Genomic DNA, 17,657 nt, shown 5'->3' with positions numbered 1-17,657 from the left:
GCGACCATGAACCGTAGTGCTGTCACTGTGCAAGTGCTGATGGTTTCCGGTCAAAGGGACGCAGTTGAACTGGATTGGAGCTGGTTACTGGGAAGGTATGGCACAAGTGACCTCTGTGAATGAAGCCACTTCCTCTTGTGGTTTTGGTACTGTGGGATTTCTGTCCCATCACAGTACAGGTCGAAGCCATAGAATCAACGGAAGTACAGCACGGAAGCAGGCCCTTCAGCCCATCTAGTCAGTGCCGAGCCATTTAAACTGCCTACTCCCATCAACTTGCACCGAGACCATAGCCCTCCGTACCCCCACTATCCAAACTTCTCTTAAGTATGCAAATCAAGCTTGCATAGACCACTCATGTTGGCACACACTCACAGCCTTCTGAGTGAAGAAGCTTCCCATCACGTTCTCCCTAAACTTTTCACCTTTCACCCTTAACCCATGACCTCTGGTTCTAGTCCCCCACAACCTTAGTGGGAAAAGCTAGCTTGCATTTATCCCTCATAATCTCATCTCAGTCTCAAAGTGGGTCGAGTCATCAGCAAAAAGAGAAAAAAGCTAGGTCAAGCAACACACATCAAAGTTGCTGGTGAACGCAGCAGGCCAGGCTGCATCTCTAGGAAGATGTACAGTCGACGTTTCAGGCCGAGACCCTTCGTCAGGACGCCTGGCCTGCTGCGTTCACCAGCAACTTTGATGTGTGTTGCTTGAATTTCCAGCATCTGCAGGATTCCTCTTGTTTGCGTTTTTAAAAAAAAGCTAGGTCAAGATAGGTGTCCTGGGCCTAATTTCATTTCAGCAGCAGGGAGGACCCTTCTTTCTGGACAAATGTTCTGTGTTTCTTAATATTCAAAATATATTGAAAAACATTCTTTTCGACGCACAAATGGCCTGCTTTACTATTTCTCCTTGCTGCAGATAAAGTCCCTGTTCTACGGGGCATGAAGTATCCTTGGCAGAGGAGGAATACTCCAAGATAAAGGAGAATCCTCAGAGATTCTACAGGTTTATTAAGAGCAAAAAAAAAGGAGGAGAATAGGGTCAGTGTGTAGAGCCATGAACAATGAACAAGGTCTTAAATGAATGCTTTTCTTCTGTATATAGATGAAGGTGATGGAAGCTAGGGAATTTGGGAGAGAGAACAGTGATGCCCTAAAGCATTATGAAAGAGGAAGTACCAGCAGTGCTAAGGTTTGTAAAGGCAGATGAATTCCTGGAGCCTGACCAAGTCTGTCTTAGGACATTGTGGGAAAAATTGCAGGGGCCTTGGCAGAAATTAGCCACAGGTGAAGTACCAAAAGACTGGGGTATGGCTAATGCTGTGCCTTTGTTCAAGAAGGGCTGCAGGAACAAGCCAGGGAACTGGCCAGTTAGCCACAGAACAGTACAGGAAGACTATTGAGATACAGGAGCAGAATTAGGCATCTTGGCCCATTGAGTCTTCTCCGCCATTTCACCGTGGTTGATCCAATTTTCTTCTCAGCTCCAATCTCCTGCCTTTTCCTGTATCCCTTCATACCCTGACCAATCAAGAATCTATATCAACCTCTGCCTTAAATGTACATAAATACTTGGCCTCCACAGCTGCCTGTGGCAAAGAATTCCACAACAACACACATGGCTCCAACACCTCAGGGCATATTCAAAACCCGGACTCTAGCAACGACCAAAAAAGCCTCCAAATCCTTAACGTGGTTTGTTAGAAACTGCAGCTAGATGCACTTCTTGTAGTTGTAGTCATCAGGGACACTGGAGAATTGCCTTCCTACGTCCTGCAATAGGAGCATTAATCCATCCTGCCTGACATCTCTACTGTCCCTAGCTGAACAGATATAAAGAAGAGAACAAAAAAACTTGAGCTTTTCTTTTTTTTTGCTTTCTCTGACTGAAGCCTCTCTTTGCGCAAGCCTCGAAGAGCTAAATCTTCAGGATCACCACTCTGACTTTGTCCACTCAGATGACGACTGCTGTACTTGCCCCTGCCTTCTTTTAACTTGCTCTTACTAATCAATCCCAGGCACTGATTGGTTGCTGGTCAAAGCTCTGTTACACTGCCGTGACCAGCTGCTGCCTTTTATCCTCGGGCAGTGGACCTGATTGAAGTCCCGTCCTCTCCAAATTTCCAGTGATCGGATTGGCCGCTGGTCAAAGCTCAGAGGAACAAACTCTTTGACCCACAGTGGGTGTGGCAAGCTAGATTAGTAATCAAGTGCCTCCTAATCCCTTCTGTGTATCTAATGTCAATATCCTTCAATTTCATACACATTCATGTGCCTAAGAGCCTCTTGAGTGACCTTTTCATCTTTGCTTTCACCACCACCCCATGCAGTGAATCCCACACGTGCACTGCTCTGTGTGTTAAAGAAAACTTGCCTCTCCTGTCTCTTTTCAACTTACCCCCTTGCACCTTAAATTCATGACCTCTGGTATTAGACATTTCAACACTTTGAAAAAGATACTGTCCTTTACCTATGCCTCTCATAATCCTATCAACTTCTATCAGGTCTCCACTGAGACTCCACTGTTCTTCTGAAAACAACCCAAGTTTGTCCACCCTCTCCTTATTGCCCATTCCCTCGAGTCCAGGAAGCATTCTTTTAAACCTCTTCTGTACCCTCTTCCAATAGATAATAGACAATAGTGCAGGAGTAGGCCATTCAGCCCTTCGAGCCAGCACCGCCATTCACTGTGATCATGGCTGATCATCCACAATCAGTATCCACTTCCTGCCTCATCCCCATAACCTTTGATTCGGCTATCTTTAAGAGCTCTATCCATCTCTTTTTTGAAAGCATCCAGAGACTTGGCCTCCACAGCCTTCTGGGGCAGAGCATTCCATATATCCACCACTCTCTGGGTGAAAAAGTTTTCCCTCAACTCCATTCTAAATGGCCTACCCCTTATTCTTAAAGTGTGGCCTCTGGTTCTGGACTCACCCATCAGCGGGAACACGCTTTCTGCCTCCAGCGTGTCCAATCCCTTAATAATCTTATATGTTTCAATAAGATCCCCTCTCAGCCTTCTAAATTCCAGAATATACAAGCCCAGTCGCTCCAATCTTTCGACATATGACAGTCCCGCCTTCCCGGGAATTAACCTTGTGAACCTACGCTGCACTCCCTCAATAGCAAGAATGTCCTTCCTCAAATTTGGAGACCAAAACTGCACACAGTACTCCAGGTGTGGACTCACCAGGGCCCTGTACAGCTGCAGAAGGACCCCTTTGCTCTTATACTCAATTCCCCTTGTTATGAAGGCCAGCATGCCATTAGCTTTCTTCACTGCCTGCTGTACTTGCATGCTTGCTTTCAGTGACTGATGTACAGGAATACCTAGATCTCGTTGTGCTTCCCCTTTTCCTAACTTGACTCCATTTAGATAATAATCTGCCTTCCCGTTCTTACCACCAAAGTGGATAACTTCACATTTATCCACATTAAACTGCATCTGCCATGCATCTGCCCACTCACCCAGCCTGTCCAAGTCACCCTGCATTCTCCTCACATTTCACACTGCTACCCAGCTGTGTGTCATCGGCAAATTTGCTAATGTTACTTTTAATTCCCTCATCTAAATCATTAATATATATTGTAAACAGCTGCGGTCCCAGCACCGAACCCTGCGGTACCCCACTGGTCACCGCCTGCCATTCCGAAAGGGACCCGTTAATCGCTACTCTTTGTTTTCTGCCAGCCAGCCAATTTTCAATCCATGTCAGTACTCTGTCCCCAATACCATGTGCCCTAATTTTGCCCACTAATCTCCTATGTGGGACTTTATCAAAGGCTTTCTGAAAGTCCAGGTACACTACATCCACTGGCTCTCCCTTGTCCATTTTCATAGTTACATCCTCAAAAAAATTCCAGAAGATTAGTCAAGCACGATTTCCCCTTCGTAAATCCATGCTGACTCGGACCAATCCTGTTTCTACTATCCAGATGTATTGTAATTTCAGCTTTTATAATTGACTCCAGCATCTTTCCCACCACCGACATCAGGCTAACCGGTCTATAATTCCCTGTTTTCTCTCTTCCTCCCTTCTTGAAGAGAGGGACAACATTAGCCACCCTCCAATCCACAGGAACTGATCCTGAATCTATAGAACATTGGAAAATGATTACCAGTGCGTCCATGATTTCTAAAGCCACCTCCTTAAGTACCCTGGGATGCAGACCATCAGGTCCCGGGGACTTATCAGCCTTCAGACCCAACAGCCCATCCAACACCATTTCCTGCCTAATATAAATTTCCTTCAATTCATCCATTACCCTAGGTCCTTTGGCCACTATTACATCTGGGAGATTGTTTGTGTCTTCCCTAGTGAAGACAGATCCAAAGTACCTGTTCAACTCATCTGCCATTTTCTTGTTCCCCATAATGAATTCATCCGCTTCTGTCTTCAAGGGCCCAATTTTGGTCCTAATAATTTTTTTCCTTTTCACATACCTAAAGAAGCTTTTACTATCCTCCTTTATATTCTTGGCTAGTTTACCTTCGTATCTCATTTTCCCTCCGCGTATTGCCTTTTTAGTTACCTTCTGTTGCTCTTTAAAAATTTCCCAATCCTCCGGCTTCCCACTCGTCTTTGCTATGTTATACTTCTCTTTTATTTTTATACTGTCCATTACTTTCCTTGTCAGCCACGGCCTCCCCTTACTCCCCTTAGGATCTTTCTTCCTCTTTGGAATAAACTGATCCTGCACCTTCCCCGTTATTCCCAGAAACACTTGCCATTGCTGTTCCACTGTCATCGCTGCTAGGGCATTGTTCCATTGAACTTTGGCCAGCTCCTCCCTCCAAGCCTCCATGTCCTTCCTGTAATGGGACAAGAGATTTCACAACGCACTGTATGTCAGTGATAATAAACCTGTTTCTAATTCTGACCAGATTGGTGCAGTAATCCACATGTAGCCTGACTGGAATTTTATAAAACTGCCACATAACTTCCTGACTCCTATACTAATAAAGGCGAACAAGCCATCTACCACCTTTATCACCCTATCAACCTGTGTAGCCTCTTTTAGGGAGTTCTGAAGATGCCTCTGCTCCTCAACACTGTTAAGGGTTGTGCCATTAATAATCTACTGTCCCTTTACATCTGACCTCCCAAAGTGCAGCACTTCACATGTAAGCCAGGCTAAACTCCATCTGCCATTTCTCTGCCCATATCTGCAACTGATTTATTCTCTGTTGTACCCTTGCCAGTCGTCTTCACTATCCACAACATCGCAAAACTTTCTAACATCCATGAACAGATTACCCACTCATCTATGCGTGGGCAAGTTACTGATTGGGATTCTTAGAGACAGGACCTATCTGCATTTGAAAAGACGAGGATTAGGGATAGTCTGTTTGGTTTGTGCATGGAAAATTGTGCCCTGTGAATTTAATAAGAGTTTTTTTGAAAAGATGATCAAGAGGATTGACAAGGTCAGGATGGTAGATGTTGTCTATATGGATTTGAGCAAAGCTTTTGACAGGATCTCATGTACTAGGTTGATCCAGAAGGTGAGATCACATTGGATCTAGGATGAGGTAGACTGTTGGATATAAAGTCGGCTTGGTGAAAGGAGCAGAGGGTGATGGTGGAGAGGTTTTCAAATTGGAGGCCTATGACCAATGGTATGCCATAAGGATCGGTGTTGCTCAGTGTTGTTTGTTAACTATTGGTGTCACGTGGGAGGCAGTGATCATAATATGATAGAATTCACCTTGCAGTCTGAGAAGGAGAAGCTGAGATCGGGTGACAAACAAGAGAAAATCTGCCGATGCTGGAAATCTGAGCAACGCACACAAAATGCTGAAGGAACTTAGCAGGCCAAGCAGCATCTATAGATGCCGAAGGGTTTCGGCCCAAAGTGTTGACTGTACTCTTATCCATAGATGCTGCCTGGCCTGCTGAATTCCTCCAGCATTTTGTGTGTGTGTTGCTGAAATCAGATGTATCAGCATTACAGTGGAGTGAAGGGAATTACAGAGAAATGAGCAAGGAGCTGGTCAAGGTTGTTTGGAAGGGGACACCTAACAGAGATGACAGCGGGAAGCAGCAACGGCTGAAGTTTCTGGGACCAACTTGAAAGGTGCAGGATAGATTCATCCCAAAGAAGTAGTATTCTAAATGGCAAATGAGGCAACCGTGGCTAAAAGGGACGTCAAAGACAGTACAAAAGCAGAAGAGAGCAAAATATAGCAAAAATTAGTGGAAAGCTAGGAGAATGGGAAGCTTTTTTTTTAAAAAGAAAAGCAGAATGCAACAGAAAAAAGCAATAAGGAGAGAAAAGATGAAATATGAAGGTAAGCTTGCCAATAATATGAAAGACAATTTCAAAAAGTTTTTTCCAGATATACTGTGTGAAGAGTAAAAGAAGCAGGAGTGTGTTCGGCCTGCTAGAGAATGACACTGCAGAGACAACAACAGGGACAAAGAAATGGCAGATGTCATCAGTCTTCACTAGAAGACACCAGCAGAATGCCAGAAATTCAAGAGTGAATGTAGTTGCTATTACTAAGGAGAAGGTGCTTGGGAAACTGAAAGGTCTGAAGGTAGATAAGTCATTCCAGGGTTCTGAAGGAGTAGCTGAAGAGCTTGTAGAAGCATTAGTAGTGATATCCCAAGATTCACTAGAACCTGGAATGGTTCTGGAGGACTGGAAAATTGCAGATGTTACTCCACTCTTTAAGAAGGGAGGGAGGCAAAATACAGGAAATTATAGGCCAGTTAGCCTGAATTCAGTGGTTGGCAAGATGTCCGAGTCCATTACTAAGGATGAGGTTTCTGGATACATGGAGGCACAAGATAAAATTGTCTGAAGTCAGCATAGTTTTCTTAACCATGACAAATGGTTACTTGCCTGACAAATCTGTTGCGAGTTCTTTGAGGAAATAAGAGGCAGGGTAGACAAAGGACTGTCACAAGGTGTTGGTACTTGGATTTTCAGACGACTTTGACTAGGTGCGGCACATGAGGCTGTTCAACAAAAGAAGAGCACGTGGTGTTACAGAAACGATGCCAGCATGGATAGAAGAATGGCTGACCGGCAGGAGGCAAAGAGAGGACTTTTTCTGGCTAGCTGTCAGTGACTAGTAGTGATGAGAGATACTCATTGTGGCCTTCTCCTGTGGCTCCAGCCCTAGACAGCTAATTTGATCTTATTCTCATCCTTTTAGTATACCTGTACAGTCTCTTGGAAGTTTCCTTAACCTTGCCTGCCAAATCCATCTCACTCCGTTTTGCTTTCCTGATTTCCCTCTTAAGTGTAGTAGTGGTAGAAGCCCTGATCAGATTTGAAGAGTATTTGAATGTGCTCCTCATGAGCCACGATCTGCATGGCTACAGGCGAGAGCTGGAAAGGAGCAATCTGGATAACCCTTTTCCATGCTGCCTGGTTTCAGCATGGTCAGAATGGGCCAGATACCTGTTTTTTAAAATTCAGAATCTTTTGGCCCGTAGTTGTCCATGATTTTTTTCCTACTTGTGTCTCTATTTGCGCACACAGATTAAACGAGGAATTGATTGCTCTGAGAATTCTTAGCATAAACTTGATACAGATTTTGTGTTCAAATATGCTGACCATAACAGAAATTGTTAGTGCTGTGTTAGATTATGATTGATTTTTGAATAGAACATCGTGCTAAATCTATGTTTGCAATTGATTGTCATGTCAAATTGTGCTACATCAGAACCTTGCTTTTCTTTTCTGTACCTGGTAGAAACTAAAAGAGATTGCATTCCCAAAGGCTGAGCAGTTGAAGAGTGAGCTTCTGAAGAGATATGGGATCGAATACGCAGAATTCCAGGAGCAGAAGGTAAGTGTGGCTCAGTGCAAGCAGCTGCTTTGTCACAAGCCACAGACATCTGTTTTACCCTTTAGTTCGGTCAGTGTGGTTGCCGTTGTCATGTTGATATTAAGAAAAAGGAGGCATTAGGTGTCTTGTAAAATATTAAGGTGACTTAATTCCCCAAGAACTGATGGAATCTATCCAAGGATGCTGAGGGAAGCAGGGACCTACCTTTTTTTTTAAGCCACAGACAAGATCCCTGAAGACTGGAAAATAGTTAATGTTATTCCTTTGTTTAAGAAGTGCAAAAGGGACAAACCAGGAAATTATGGGGTGGCCAGCCTTATATCAGTGGTAGGGAAATTATTGGAGATTCTTAAGGACAGGATTTATCGTTATTTGTAAAAACACACTTTTATTAGGGAAAATCAGCATGGATTTGTCTTGTCATGCAATTTTGAGTTTCACTTTCAGAAGGTGATGAAGTTTGAGGGTAGGGCAGTAGATGCTGTCTGCATTTGAGAAAGTCCCTCATGGTAGGTTCTTCCAGAAGGCTAAAGCATGTAGGCTCCATAGTGAGTTGGTAAATTGATATATAAGTAAATAAAAGAAGAAAAATGATCTAAATGACTTTGACTGTGGAATGGTTGTTGGTGCCAGACTGGGTGGCTTGAGTATCTCAGAAGCTTTTATTTTCACACACGATGGTCTCTAGATTTACAGAGAATGGTGCAGGAAGAAACCTGCAGTGAGCAGCTGTTCTTTGGCTAAAAACGCTTTGTTAATGAGAAAGGTCAGGACAATGGCCAGACTGGTTCAAGCTGACAGGAAGGTGACCGTAACTCAAATAACAATGCATTAGAACAGTGGTGTAGAAGAGCATCTGTGAACACACAACACTTCGAACCTTGAAGTAGATGGGCTACAGCAGCAGAAGATCATGCACGTACACTCAGTGGCCACTTTATTAGATACAGCAGTTACCTAATAAAGCAGCCACTGAGTGTGTGTTTGTGTGTATGCTCTTTGGAGGTCAAACGCAGGAGAAAGTAAACAGAAAATGGCAGGACCTTCTAGAGCTTTGATGTATGGAAGAATGTTGGGCTGCAAGTCCATAGCTCACTGAAAGTGGCAACACAGATAGATACATGATAAAGAAAGTGTATGGTATGCTGCCTGCCTTGGTCATGTGATTACAAAAGCTGGAAAGTCTTATAACTATATAAAGCTTCGAGCTACATTGGGAGTATCGTGTGTACTTCTGATCACCACAATATAGGAGTGATGTGGAGGCTAAGGAGAGTGTGCAGAAGACGATAAGGAGAAGATGCTGCTTGAATTGGAATGTATTTACCAGATACAAAGCAGTTTCTTTATTCGACACAACAAGGTACAGCAGGCATCATACGGACGGAGACGCTTTCGGTAGAAAGGTCTGCTAGCTCGATATTTATATGCTAAACACAAAGGCAATCACTGTTTGAAAAGTTATAGACAATGCAAAGACAATGCTTCCTTTTGAAGCTACATACAAAACATCACACCTTCTGACTTCATCCTTTCCTCCTGATGCCAACATGTCTGGGTTGGTACTCACAGCCTTTAGGAGTGCAAGTCAAATCCATAATACATTTATTTGGTATTTTACGTGCTAACATAGAGGGCTATTCATATTTTTAAAGTATGGGTAAGGCTGTCTTTGAAACTACCTGTAAACTTCACACTTCAATCCGCAGCGTCTGGTTAGTATTCCGATATTCACAACTTTTAGGAAAAGCATTGTTGTGAATTCAATCCACAGTACTTTGTCAAACAGAAGACTGGTGGCCAGAGTCATTTAAGTGTAAATGAATCATCTACCCAAAAATTCACTCTAACATTTACCATAAACCCTAAGGAGCGTTTGGACGAACTTGGAATGTTTTCTCTGGAGCATCTGAGGCTGTAAGGCGAACTGATAGAAATAAAATTATGAAGGCTTAGAAAGGGTAAATAGATACTTTTTCCCAAGTATAAATATCAAATACTAAAGGGAATAGCTTTAAGGTTCGAGGGGAAAGACTTGAGAGTGATTTTCAAGGCAATTTTTTCTTTTACACGGCTGGTGGGTGACCAGGATTTGTTACCAGGAGAGGTGGTAAAAGCAGATACGGTCACAGTATACAAGAGGCATTTACACTGGCACATGAACAAGGAGGGAATGGAGGGATATGGACCCTGTTTGGGGAGATGGATCAGTTTAGATTGATGTCGTGCTTAGTACAGATGTGGAGAGCCAAAGGGCCTGTTCCTATGCTGGACAGTACAGCACAGAATCGGGCCCTTCTGTGAGGTTTTATGCTTTTCAAATGCAAAGATAACAGTAGTATAGTTTTAATGTTATAATTACCTACTTAAGTCAGGTAACTTTGCAGAATTGCGTACTTACAATCCCAACTAACAGAATCCTGTTGAATATTCAAGAACTAGCGACAGTTCTAAGGGGTTCTGAGTGCAAAATCCCTAACACCCAAAATGTGCACCTTATGTTATCGTTGAGGAATGGCTCGCTGGATACACAAACAGCCAGAATGTTAATTGACAAAACAGAAATGTTCTGAACTGTGTTCCGACGCTGCCTGTAAGGAGTTTGTATGTTCTCCCTGTGACCATGTGGATTTCCTCAGGGTGCTCTGGTTTCCTCCCACAGTCCAAAGATGTGCTGGTTGATGGGTTACGTGGTCATTGTAAATTGTCCCGTGATTAGTCTAGGGTTAAACTGGGGATTGCTGGGCGGTGTAGCTCGAGGGGCTGGAAGGAACTGTTCTGCTCTGTGTCCCAATAAGTAACACAGTAAGTGAGGGATGTGTTTTTAAACAAAGCATCAATACTGGAAACAGCCACTTAATTCAGGGAAGCTGTTCATTGTGGTGGTTACACTGAGAGCAGATTAATGTGAGCATTTATTTATTGTCTTCTCCCTGCTTAGTTACAGTGGTGCAGAATCCGAGTGCCCCAGGCTCAAGCCTGGTCTCTATGGTGTTGTAATGGATGTTACTTTGTTTAATAATTTTAACTATTAAGCATGCACAATATCAATTGCCTTCTCAATTTCCAAAGTGTGTCTTTTAAGTGGTCTTGTGTGGTTCTTGAGAGACAATGTATCTGATTATTGCAGGGCAGTTGCATGTGAGCAGTATTTTTTAAAATGGTTCCGTTGAGTAACCTAGCTGCTCCCTCATTCTATAACTCCTGGAGATGTCCGACATTTAATAATCCCTAACAAATGGCATCAAAACCAATGAAATCCCATTTTGTGAAGTTTTAATTAATAAGACCATAAGACATAGAAGCAGAATTAGGCTACTAGACCCATTGAATTTACTCTGCCTTTTCATCATGGCCAATCCATTTTCCCTCCCAGCCCCAATCTGCTGCTTCTCCCCGTACCCTTTCATGCTCTGACTATGGACCTCTGCCTTAAATATACCCAGTGACTTGGCCTCCACAGCTACCTCTCGCAAAGAGTTCCATAGATTCACCACTCTGGCGAAAAAATTCCTCCTCATCTCCGTTCTAAATGAACGCCCTTCTAATCAGAGGCTGTGTCATCTGGTCTTAGATTCCCTCACTATAGGAAACATTTTCTTCACATCCACTATTGAGGCCTTTCAACATTTGATATGTTTCAGTGAGGTCACCACTCATTCTTCTGAATTCCAGTGTACAGAGGCCCAGGGCCATCAAACGCTCCTCATATGACAGGCTTTTCAATCCTGGAATCATATTTGTGAATCTCCTTTGAACCCGCTCCAGTGTCAGCACATTCTTCCTTAGATGGGTAATTCCTCCTCATCTCTGTTCTAATTGGAGGTCCCTCTAGCCTGAAGTTATGCACTCTGGACTCCGGTCTTAGACTCACCAACCATAGGAAACATCTTATCTGGATAGTATGGATATAGACCCTTCAATATTCGATAGATTTAAATGAGATCCCCCCTCATTCTAATAAACTCCAGTGAGTACAAGCCCAGAGCCGTCAAATGTTCCTCATACATTAACTCTTTCATTTCCAGAATATTTCTTGTGTACCTCCTCTGGGCCAGCGCATCTTTAGTCAGGTAAGGAGCCCAAAACTGTGGTGTGACCAATGCTTTAAAGCCTCAGCATTACATTCTTGCTCTGAGATTCTAGTCCTCTTGAAATGAAAGCTAACATTGCAGTTGCCTTCCTTACCACCGACTTAACCTGCAAGTTAACCTTTAAGGAATCCTGCATAAGGACTCCCGAGTCCCTTTGTAGCTCTGATTTTTGAATTTTCTCCCCCATTTAGAAAATAGTCTATGCCTTTATCCCTTCTATGAAAGAGCATGACCATACACTTCTTTACTACACTATATTCCATCTGGCGCTTTTTTGCCAATTACCCCAGCCTGTCTAAATCCTTCTGCCAACTCCCCTAATACTACTTGCCCCTCCACCTATCTCCGTATCACCCACAAACCTGACCACAGAGCCATCAATTCTGTCATCCAAATTGACATATAATGTCAAAAGAAGTGGTCTCAACACCAACCCCCGCGGAACACCAGTAGTCACTGGCAGCCAACCAGAAAAGGCCCTTCTTTGCCTCCTGCCGATCTTCTATCTTTCCTTCAATACTATCGGCTCTTGTTAAGCAGATCTGTGTGCGGCACCTTGTCAGAGGCCTTCTAGAAATCCAAGTAACTAACATCCGCTGACTCTCCTTTGTCTATCCTGCCTGTTATTTCCTGAAAGAATTCCAACAGATTTGCCAGCCGAGATTTCCTCTTGAGGAAACCATGCTGACTTTGGCCTCCAAGAGCCCTGAACACCTCATCCTTAATAATGGACTTCAGCATCTTCCCAACCACTGAAGTCAGGCTCACTGGCCTATAATTTCCTTTCTTCTGTCCTCCCTCCTTCCTTAAGGAGTGGAGTGACATTTGCTGTTTTCTTGTCCTCTGGATACATTCCAGAATCTAGTGATTCTTGAAAGATCATTACTGATCCCTCCACAGTCTCTTCAGCCACCTCTCAGTACCCTGGGATGCAGTCCATCTGGTCCAGGAGATTTATCTGCTTTCAGACCTTTCATCTTCCCAAGTACTTTCTTCTTTGTAATAGCACCAACACTCATTTCTGCCGGAGAATGGCGAATCTATCGAATTTGTTGGCACAGGCAGCTGTGAAGGTCAAGTCACTGGGTGTACTAAGGCAGAGGTTGCTAGGTTCCTGACTACTCAAGGCATGAAGGGATATGGGGAGAAGGCAGGAGGTTAGTGTTGAGGAGGAAATGTGTCAGCATGGTGAAATGGTGGAGCTCAGTCCATGAGCCAAATGGCCTAATTCTGTTCCTATATCTTATGGTCTTATAGTGAAGACTGAAGCAAAGTACTTATTAAGTTCCTCTGCCAATTCTTTGTTTCACCATTATTACCTCTGTTGTCATTTTCCAGCAGTCTAATATCCACACTCCCCTCTCTTTTACTCTTTATATATGTGTAAAAAGACTTTTGGTATGCTCTTTTATATTATGAATCTTCTGTTCATATTTCATCTTTGATCTCCTTATGCTTTTTAGTTTTCTTCTGTTGGATTTTAAAAGCTTCCCAATCCTCTAACTTCACACTAATTTTTACCACTTCCCTTGTCAGTCACGGTTGCCTTGCCCTCCTTTTAAAATACTACTTCATCTTTGGGATGTATTTATCTTGTGTCTTGAATTGTCCCCAGAAACTTCAGCCATTGTTTTTCTGCCTTATCAATGCTAGTGTCCCCTTTCAATCAACTTCAGCTAGCACCACTCTCAGGCCTCTGTAATTCCCTTTACTCCACTTTAATATTGATACATCTGACTTTATCTTCAAAGTGCTGGATGAATTCTATCATGTTATGATCACTGCTTCCTAAGGGTTCCTTTACCTTAAGCTCCCTAATTAAATTTGTTTCATGACACAGCACCCAATCCAGAATTGCCTTTCCCCTAGCGTGCTCAACCACAGGCTGCTCTAAAAAGCCATCACATAGGCATTCTCCAAAATCACTCTCTTAGGATCCAACATCAACCTGATTTTCCCAATCTACCTGCATACTGATATCCCCCATTAATATTACCCTTTTCTATCTCCCATTGTAATTAGTATCCCACATGCTGGCTACTATTTTGAGGCCTGTATATAACTTTTGATCCTATATTAACTGTTTCAAAGGATTTCATTTCATTTTTTATCAAGAGACCCCTCCCCACACACCGTCTGCCTACCTGTCTGTCCTTTTGATGGAAGGTGTATCGTTGGATGTGAAGCTCCTAGCTATGATCTTTCAGCCCCGGTGATATCCCACAGTGTTATACCTGCCAATCTCTAATTGAGCTACAACATCATCGACCTTATTCCATATACTGTACGCATTCAAATATAACACATTCATCGCCCTTTTTGATTTTGCTGCCATGTTACGCTTCAACTCATCCCACTGACTGAAATTCTGCCCTATTATCTGACTCTGCTTCCTCACAGTCTCACTGAACACTACATCTACTTGAATACCAACTGCCCCATCCTCAGCCAAATTAGTTTAAGCCCTACCCAGCAAACCTGCCCATAAAGATAGTGGTCCACCTCGAGTTCTGCTGTAACCCGTCCTTTTTGGACAGGTCATGCCTTCCCCAGAGGAGATCCCAATGATCCAGAAATCTGAAACCTTTTATTTAGCGATACAGTGAAGAACAGGCCCTTCCGGCCCTTCGGTCAGCACCCGCCAATTTAACCCTACACTAATCACGGGACAATTTACAATGATCAATTAACCCACTAATTGGACTGTGGCAGGAAACCGGATCACCCAGAGGAAACCCAGGTGCACATGGGAAGGAACTTACAAACTTGCTTACAGCGGGCGCTGGAAATGAAGTCTGAACTCCAATGCCCTGAGCTGCAGTTGTTTCGTGCTAACCCCTATGGTACCATGGCGCCCTACGGTTGTTCTTGTTATAAGGTGGATGGGCATGACAGTGTACTACAGGTAACGTCTTGCTTGCGTTTTACAGCAGAGGGAAGCTGAGGAGTTTGCGCACGAGTTGGCCCGGCAGCAACAGCTTGAAGATGAAAAGCAGAGGGTGGCAAGAATGCGACAGCAGCAAGTTGAACAGGAGCAGTTCCGTGCCTTTGAAGAGATGATCCGGAAGCAACAGCTGGAGAAGGAGCGACTAAAAGTGCTGGTGGAATTCGCAAAACCAGAGAGCCCTCCCACATCGAAGGACTACCCCCTTATCCCTGGCATTACGAGACCACCGAATGATATGAGCCCACCGTGGCCTGCTTCAAGCGTTCCAAATGCTGGTCCGCCTGTCATAGATCGTTCAACGAAGCCCACAACCTTTGGAAGCAACTGGAACAGTGAGGCCCGACTTTTATTCACACCCACTGTATATCTAAGACCTTTAACAGTAGAATTCTTTGTTTATTCAGTCATTAATAGAGAGACTGAACAGGCTGAGGCATTTCTCTCTCTTCAAAAGTCAGTCTCAATAAATATCTTTGATAGGATGGGGAGGGTGGGAGCTCACTTTCTTGCATGGAGCAGTGTTTTTTGTTGACTGTAAGCTCTGCAATGAAGCCCATTCCAAAGTGGCTTCCTTGGGCTCCAGGGCTGCTCACTAGTTAAGCCTGAGACTGATAGGTTTTTGGACACACAGAGAGTTATATGGGCAGGAGAGGGAAGCGATGGATCATCCAAGAACATTCTGAATGGTGGAGCAGGGTCGTTCAAGTTCAAATTTGTCATTCAACCGTACACACGTATACAACTAAACAAAACATTGTTCCTCCAGAGCCAAAGTGCAAAGGTACATATAGTCAGCACATATAATTACAAATAGTATTAGCACGCCCCTGAGTGGCATGGGCCGGTTGACTTAAATTGCAAGATGCAGGTTTATGTGAGGCAGTATAATGTCAGGTGTACCATTATAATAAAAACAAGCAGTGTGAAACGGTAGCAAGGGAAGATGGAAAGTGACCAGTGCAGGATGAGAGTGAGTCAGTGAGCTGTAGACATGGGGCTGGGGGGTGGGGGGTGGTTGTCGGCAGGGCATTCAGACTGGGTTTTACAGGTGAGCTGGGTGGCAGTGTGGTGTGGAGAAGTCTAACGGTCCTGGGGGAAGGCTGTTACCCAGCCTGACAGTTCTGGTTCTTGTGCTGCAGTACTTTCTGCCTGATGGCAGGCAGTCAAGGAGACTGTGGGAAGGATAGGAGGGGTCTTTTGACAACTATGTGGATGCTGAATATGCAGCGCCTCTGATATATATCCTGATTTGGGTGGGGAATGGGGAGAGAGATCCTGATGATGAGTAGGAATGCGATGAGGTGGAGGATAAATGCGTGGCTGAGGGATTGGAGCAGGGGGCAGGGATTCAAGTTTTTGGATCATTGGGACCTCTTTTGGCGCAGGGATGACCTGTACAAAAAGGACGGGTTGCACTTGAATCCTAGGGGGACCAATATCCTGGCAGGGAGATTAGCGGGGGCTACTGAGGTGACTTTAAACTAGAATGGTTGGGAATCAAATTAAAGAGGCTAGGTGTGAGGAGGTTAGTTCACTACAGGGGGATGGGAACCAGTGCAGAGAGACAGAGGGGTGTAAAGTGAGGGTAGAAGCAAAAAGTACTATGGAGAAAAGTAAAAGTGGCAGGCCGACAAATCCAGGGCAAGCATTAAAAAGGGCCACTTTTCAGCATAATTGTATAAGGGCTAAGAGAGTTGTAAAAGAGCACCTGAAGGCTTTGTGTGTCAATGCAAGGAGCATTCGTAATAAGGTGGATGAATTGAAAGTGCAGATTGTTATTAATGATTATGATATAGTTGGGATCACAGAGACATGGCTCCAGGGTGACCAGGGATGGGAGCTCAACGTTCAGGGATATTCAATATTCAGGAGGGATAGACATGAAGGAAGGGGAGGTGGGGTGGCGTTGCTGGTTAAAGAAGAGATTAACGCAATAGAAAGGAAGGACATAAGCCGGGAAGATGTGGAATCGATATGGGTAGAGCTGCGTAACACTAGGGGGCAGAAGACGCTGGTGGGAGTTGTGTACAGGCCACCTAACAGTAGTAGTGAGGTCGGAGATGGTATTAAACAGGAAATTAGAAATGTGTGCAATAAAGGAACAGCAGTTATAATGGGTGACTTCAATCTACATGTAGATTGGGTGAACCAAATTGGTAAAGGTGCTGAGGAAGAGGATTTGTTGGAATGTATGCGGGATGGTTTTTTGAACCAACATGTCGAGGAACCGACTAGAGAGCAGGCTATTCTGGACTGGGTTTTGAGCAATGAGGAAGGGTTAATTAGCAATCTTGTCGTGAGAGGCCCCTTGGGTAAGAGTGACCATAATATGGTGGAATTCTTCATTAAGATGGAGAGTGACATAGTTAATTCAGAAACAAAGGTTCTGAACTTAAAGAGGGGTAACTTTGAAGGTATGAGACGTGAATTAGCTAAGATAGACTGGCAAATGACACTTAAAGGATTGACGGTGGATATGCAATGGCAAGCATTTAAAGGTTGCATGGATGAACTACAACAATTGTTCATCCCAGTTTGGCAAAAGAATAAATCAAGGAAGGTAGTGCACCTGTGGCTGACAAGAGAAATTAGGGATAGTATCAATTCCAAAGAAGAAGCATACAAATTAGCCAGAGAAAGTGGCTCACCTGAGGACTGGGAGAAATTCAGAGTTCAGCAGAGGAGGACAAAGGGCTTAATTAGGAAGGGGAAAAAAGATTATGAGAGAAAACTGGCAGGGAACATAAAAACAGACTGTAAAAGCTTTTATAGATATGTAAAAAGGAAAAGACTGGTAAAGACAAATGTAG

At 43.8% G+C, this 17,657-nt stretch overlaps 1 protein-coding gene across 5 annotated transcripts in view; it reads left to right on the top strand.

Annotated features, from left to right (window-relative positions):
• LOC140201734 (STAM-binding protein-like) overlaps positions 1-17,657 on the top strand; it is a 70,036-nt gene that overhangs the window by 15,044 nt on the left and 37,335 nt on the right. For 4 of the 5 annotated variants that reach the window (XR_011886944.1, XM_072266333.1, XM_072266331.1 and 1 more), the window contains exons 4-5: positions 7,711-7,806; positions 14,831-15,179. Coding sequence is in view for 4 of the 5 variants with exons in the window: in XM_072266333.1 (XP_072122434.1) it covers positions 7,711-7,806; positions 14,831-15,179 (445 nt within the window). In the remaining variant the exon portion in view is untranslated. Of the gene's footprint in view, positions 1-1,110; positions 1,192-7,710; positions 7,807-14,830; positions 15,180-17,657 lie in introns of those variants that run through there. The other variant, XM_072266334.1, reaches the window with a different exon arrangement.

This window comes from Mobula birostris, chromosome 8, assembly GCF_030028105.1.
Source record: "Mobula birostris isolate sMobBir1 chromosome 8, sMobBir1.hap1, whole genome shotgun sequence".
NCBI lineage: Eukaryota > Metazoa > Chordata > Chondrichthyes > Myliobatiformes > Myliobatidae > Mobula > Mobula birostris.
The sequence above is the reverse complement of the archived record's forward strand: the minus strand, read 5'-3'. Positions and strand labels throughout refer to the sequence as shown.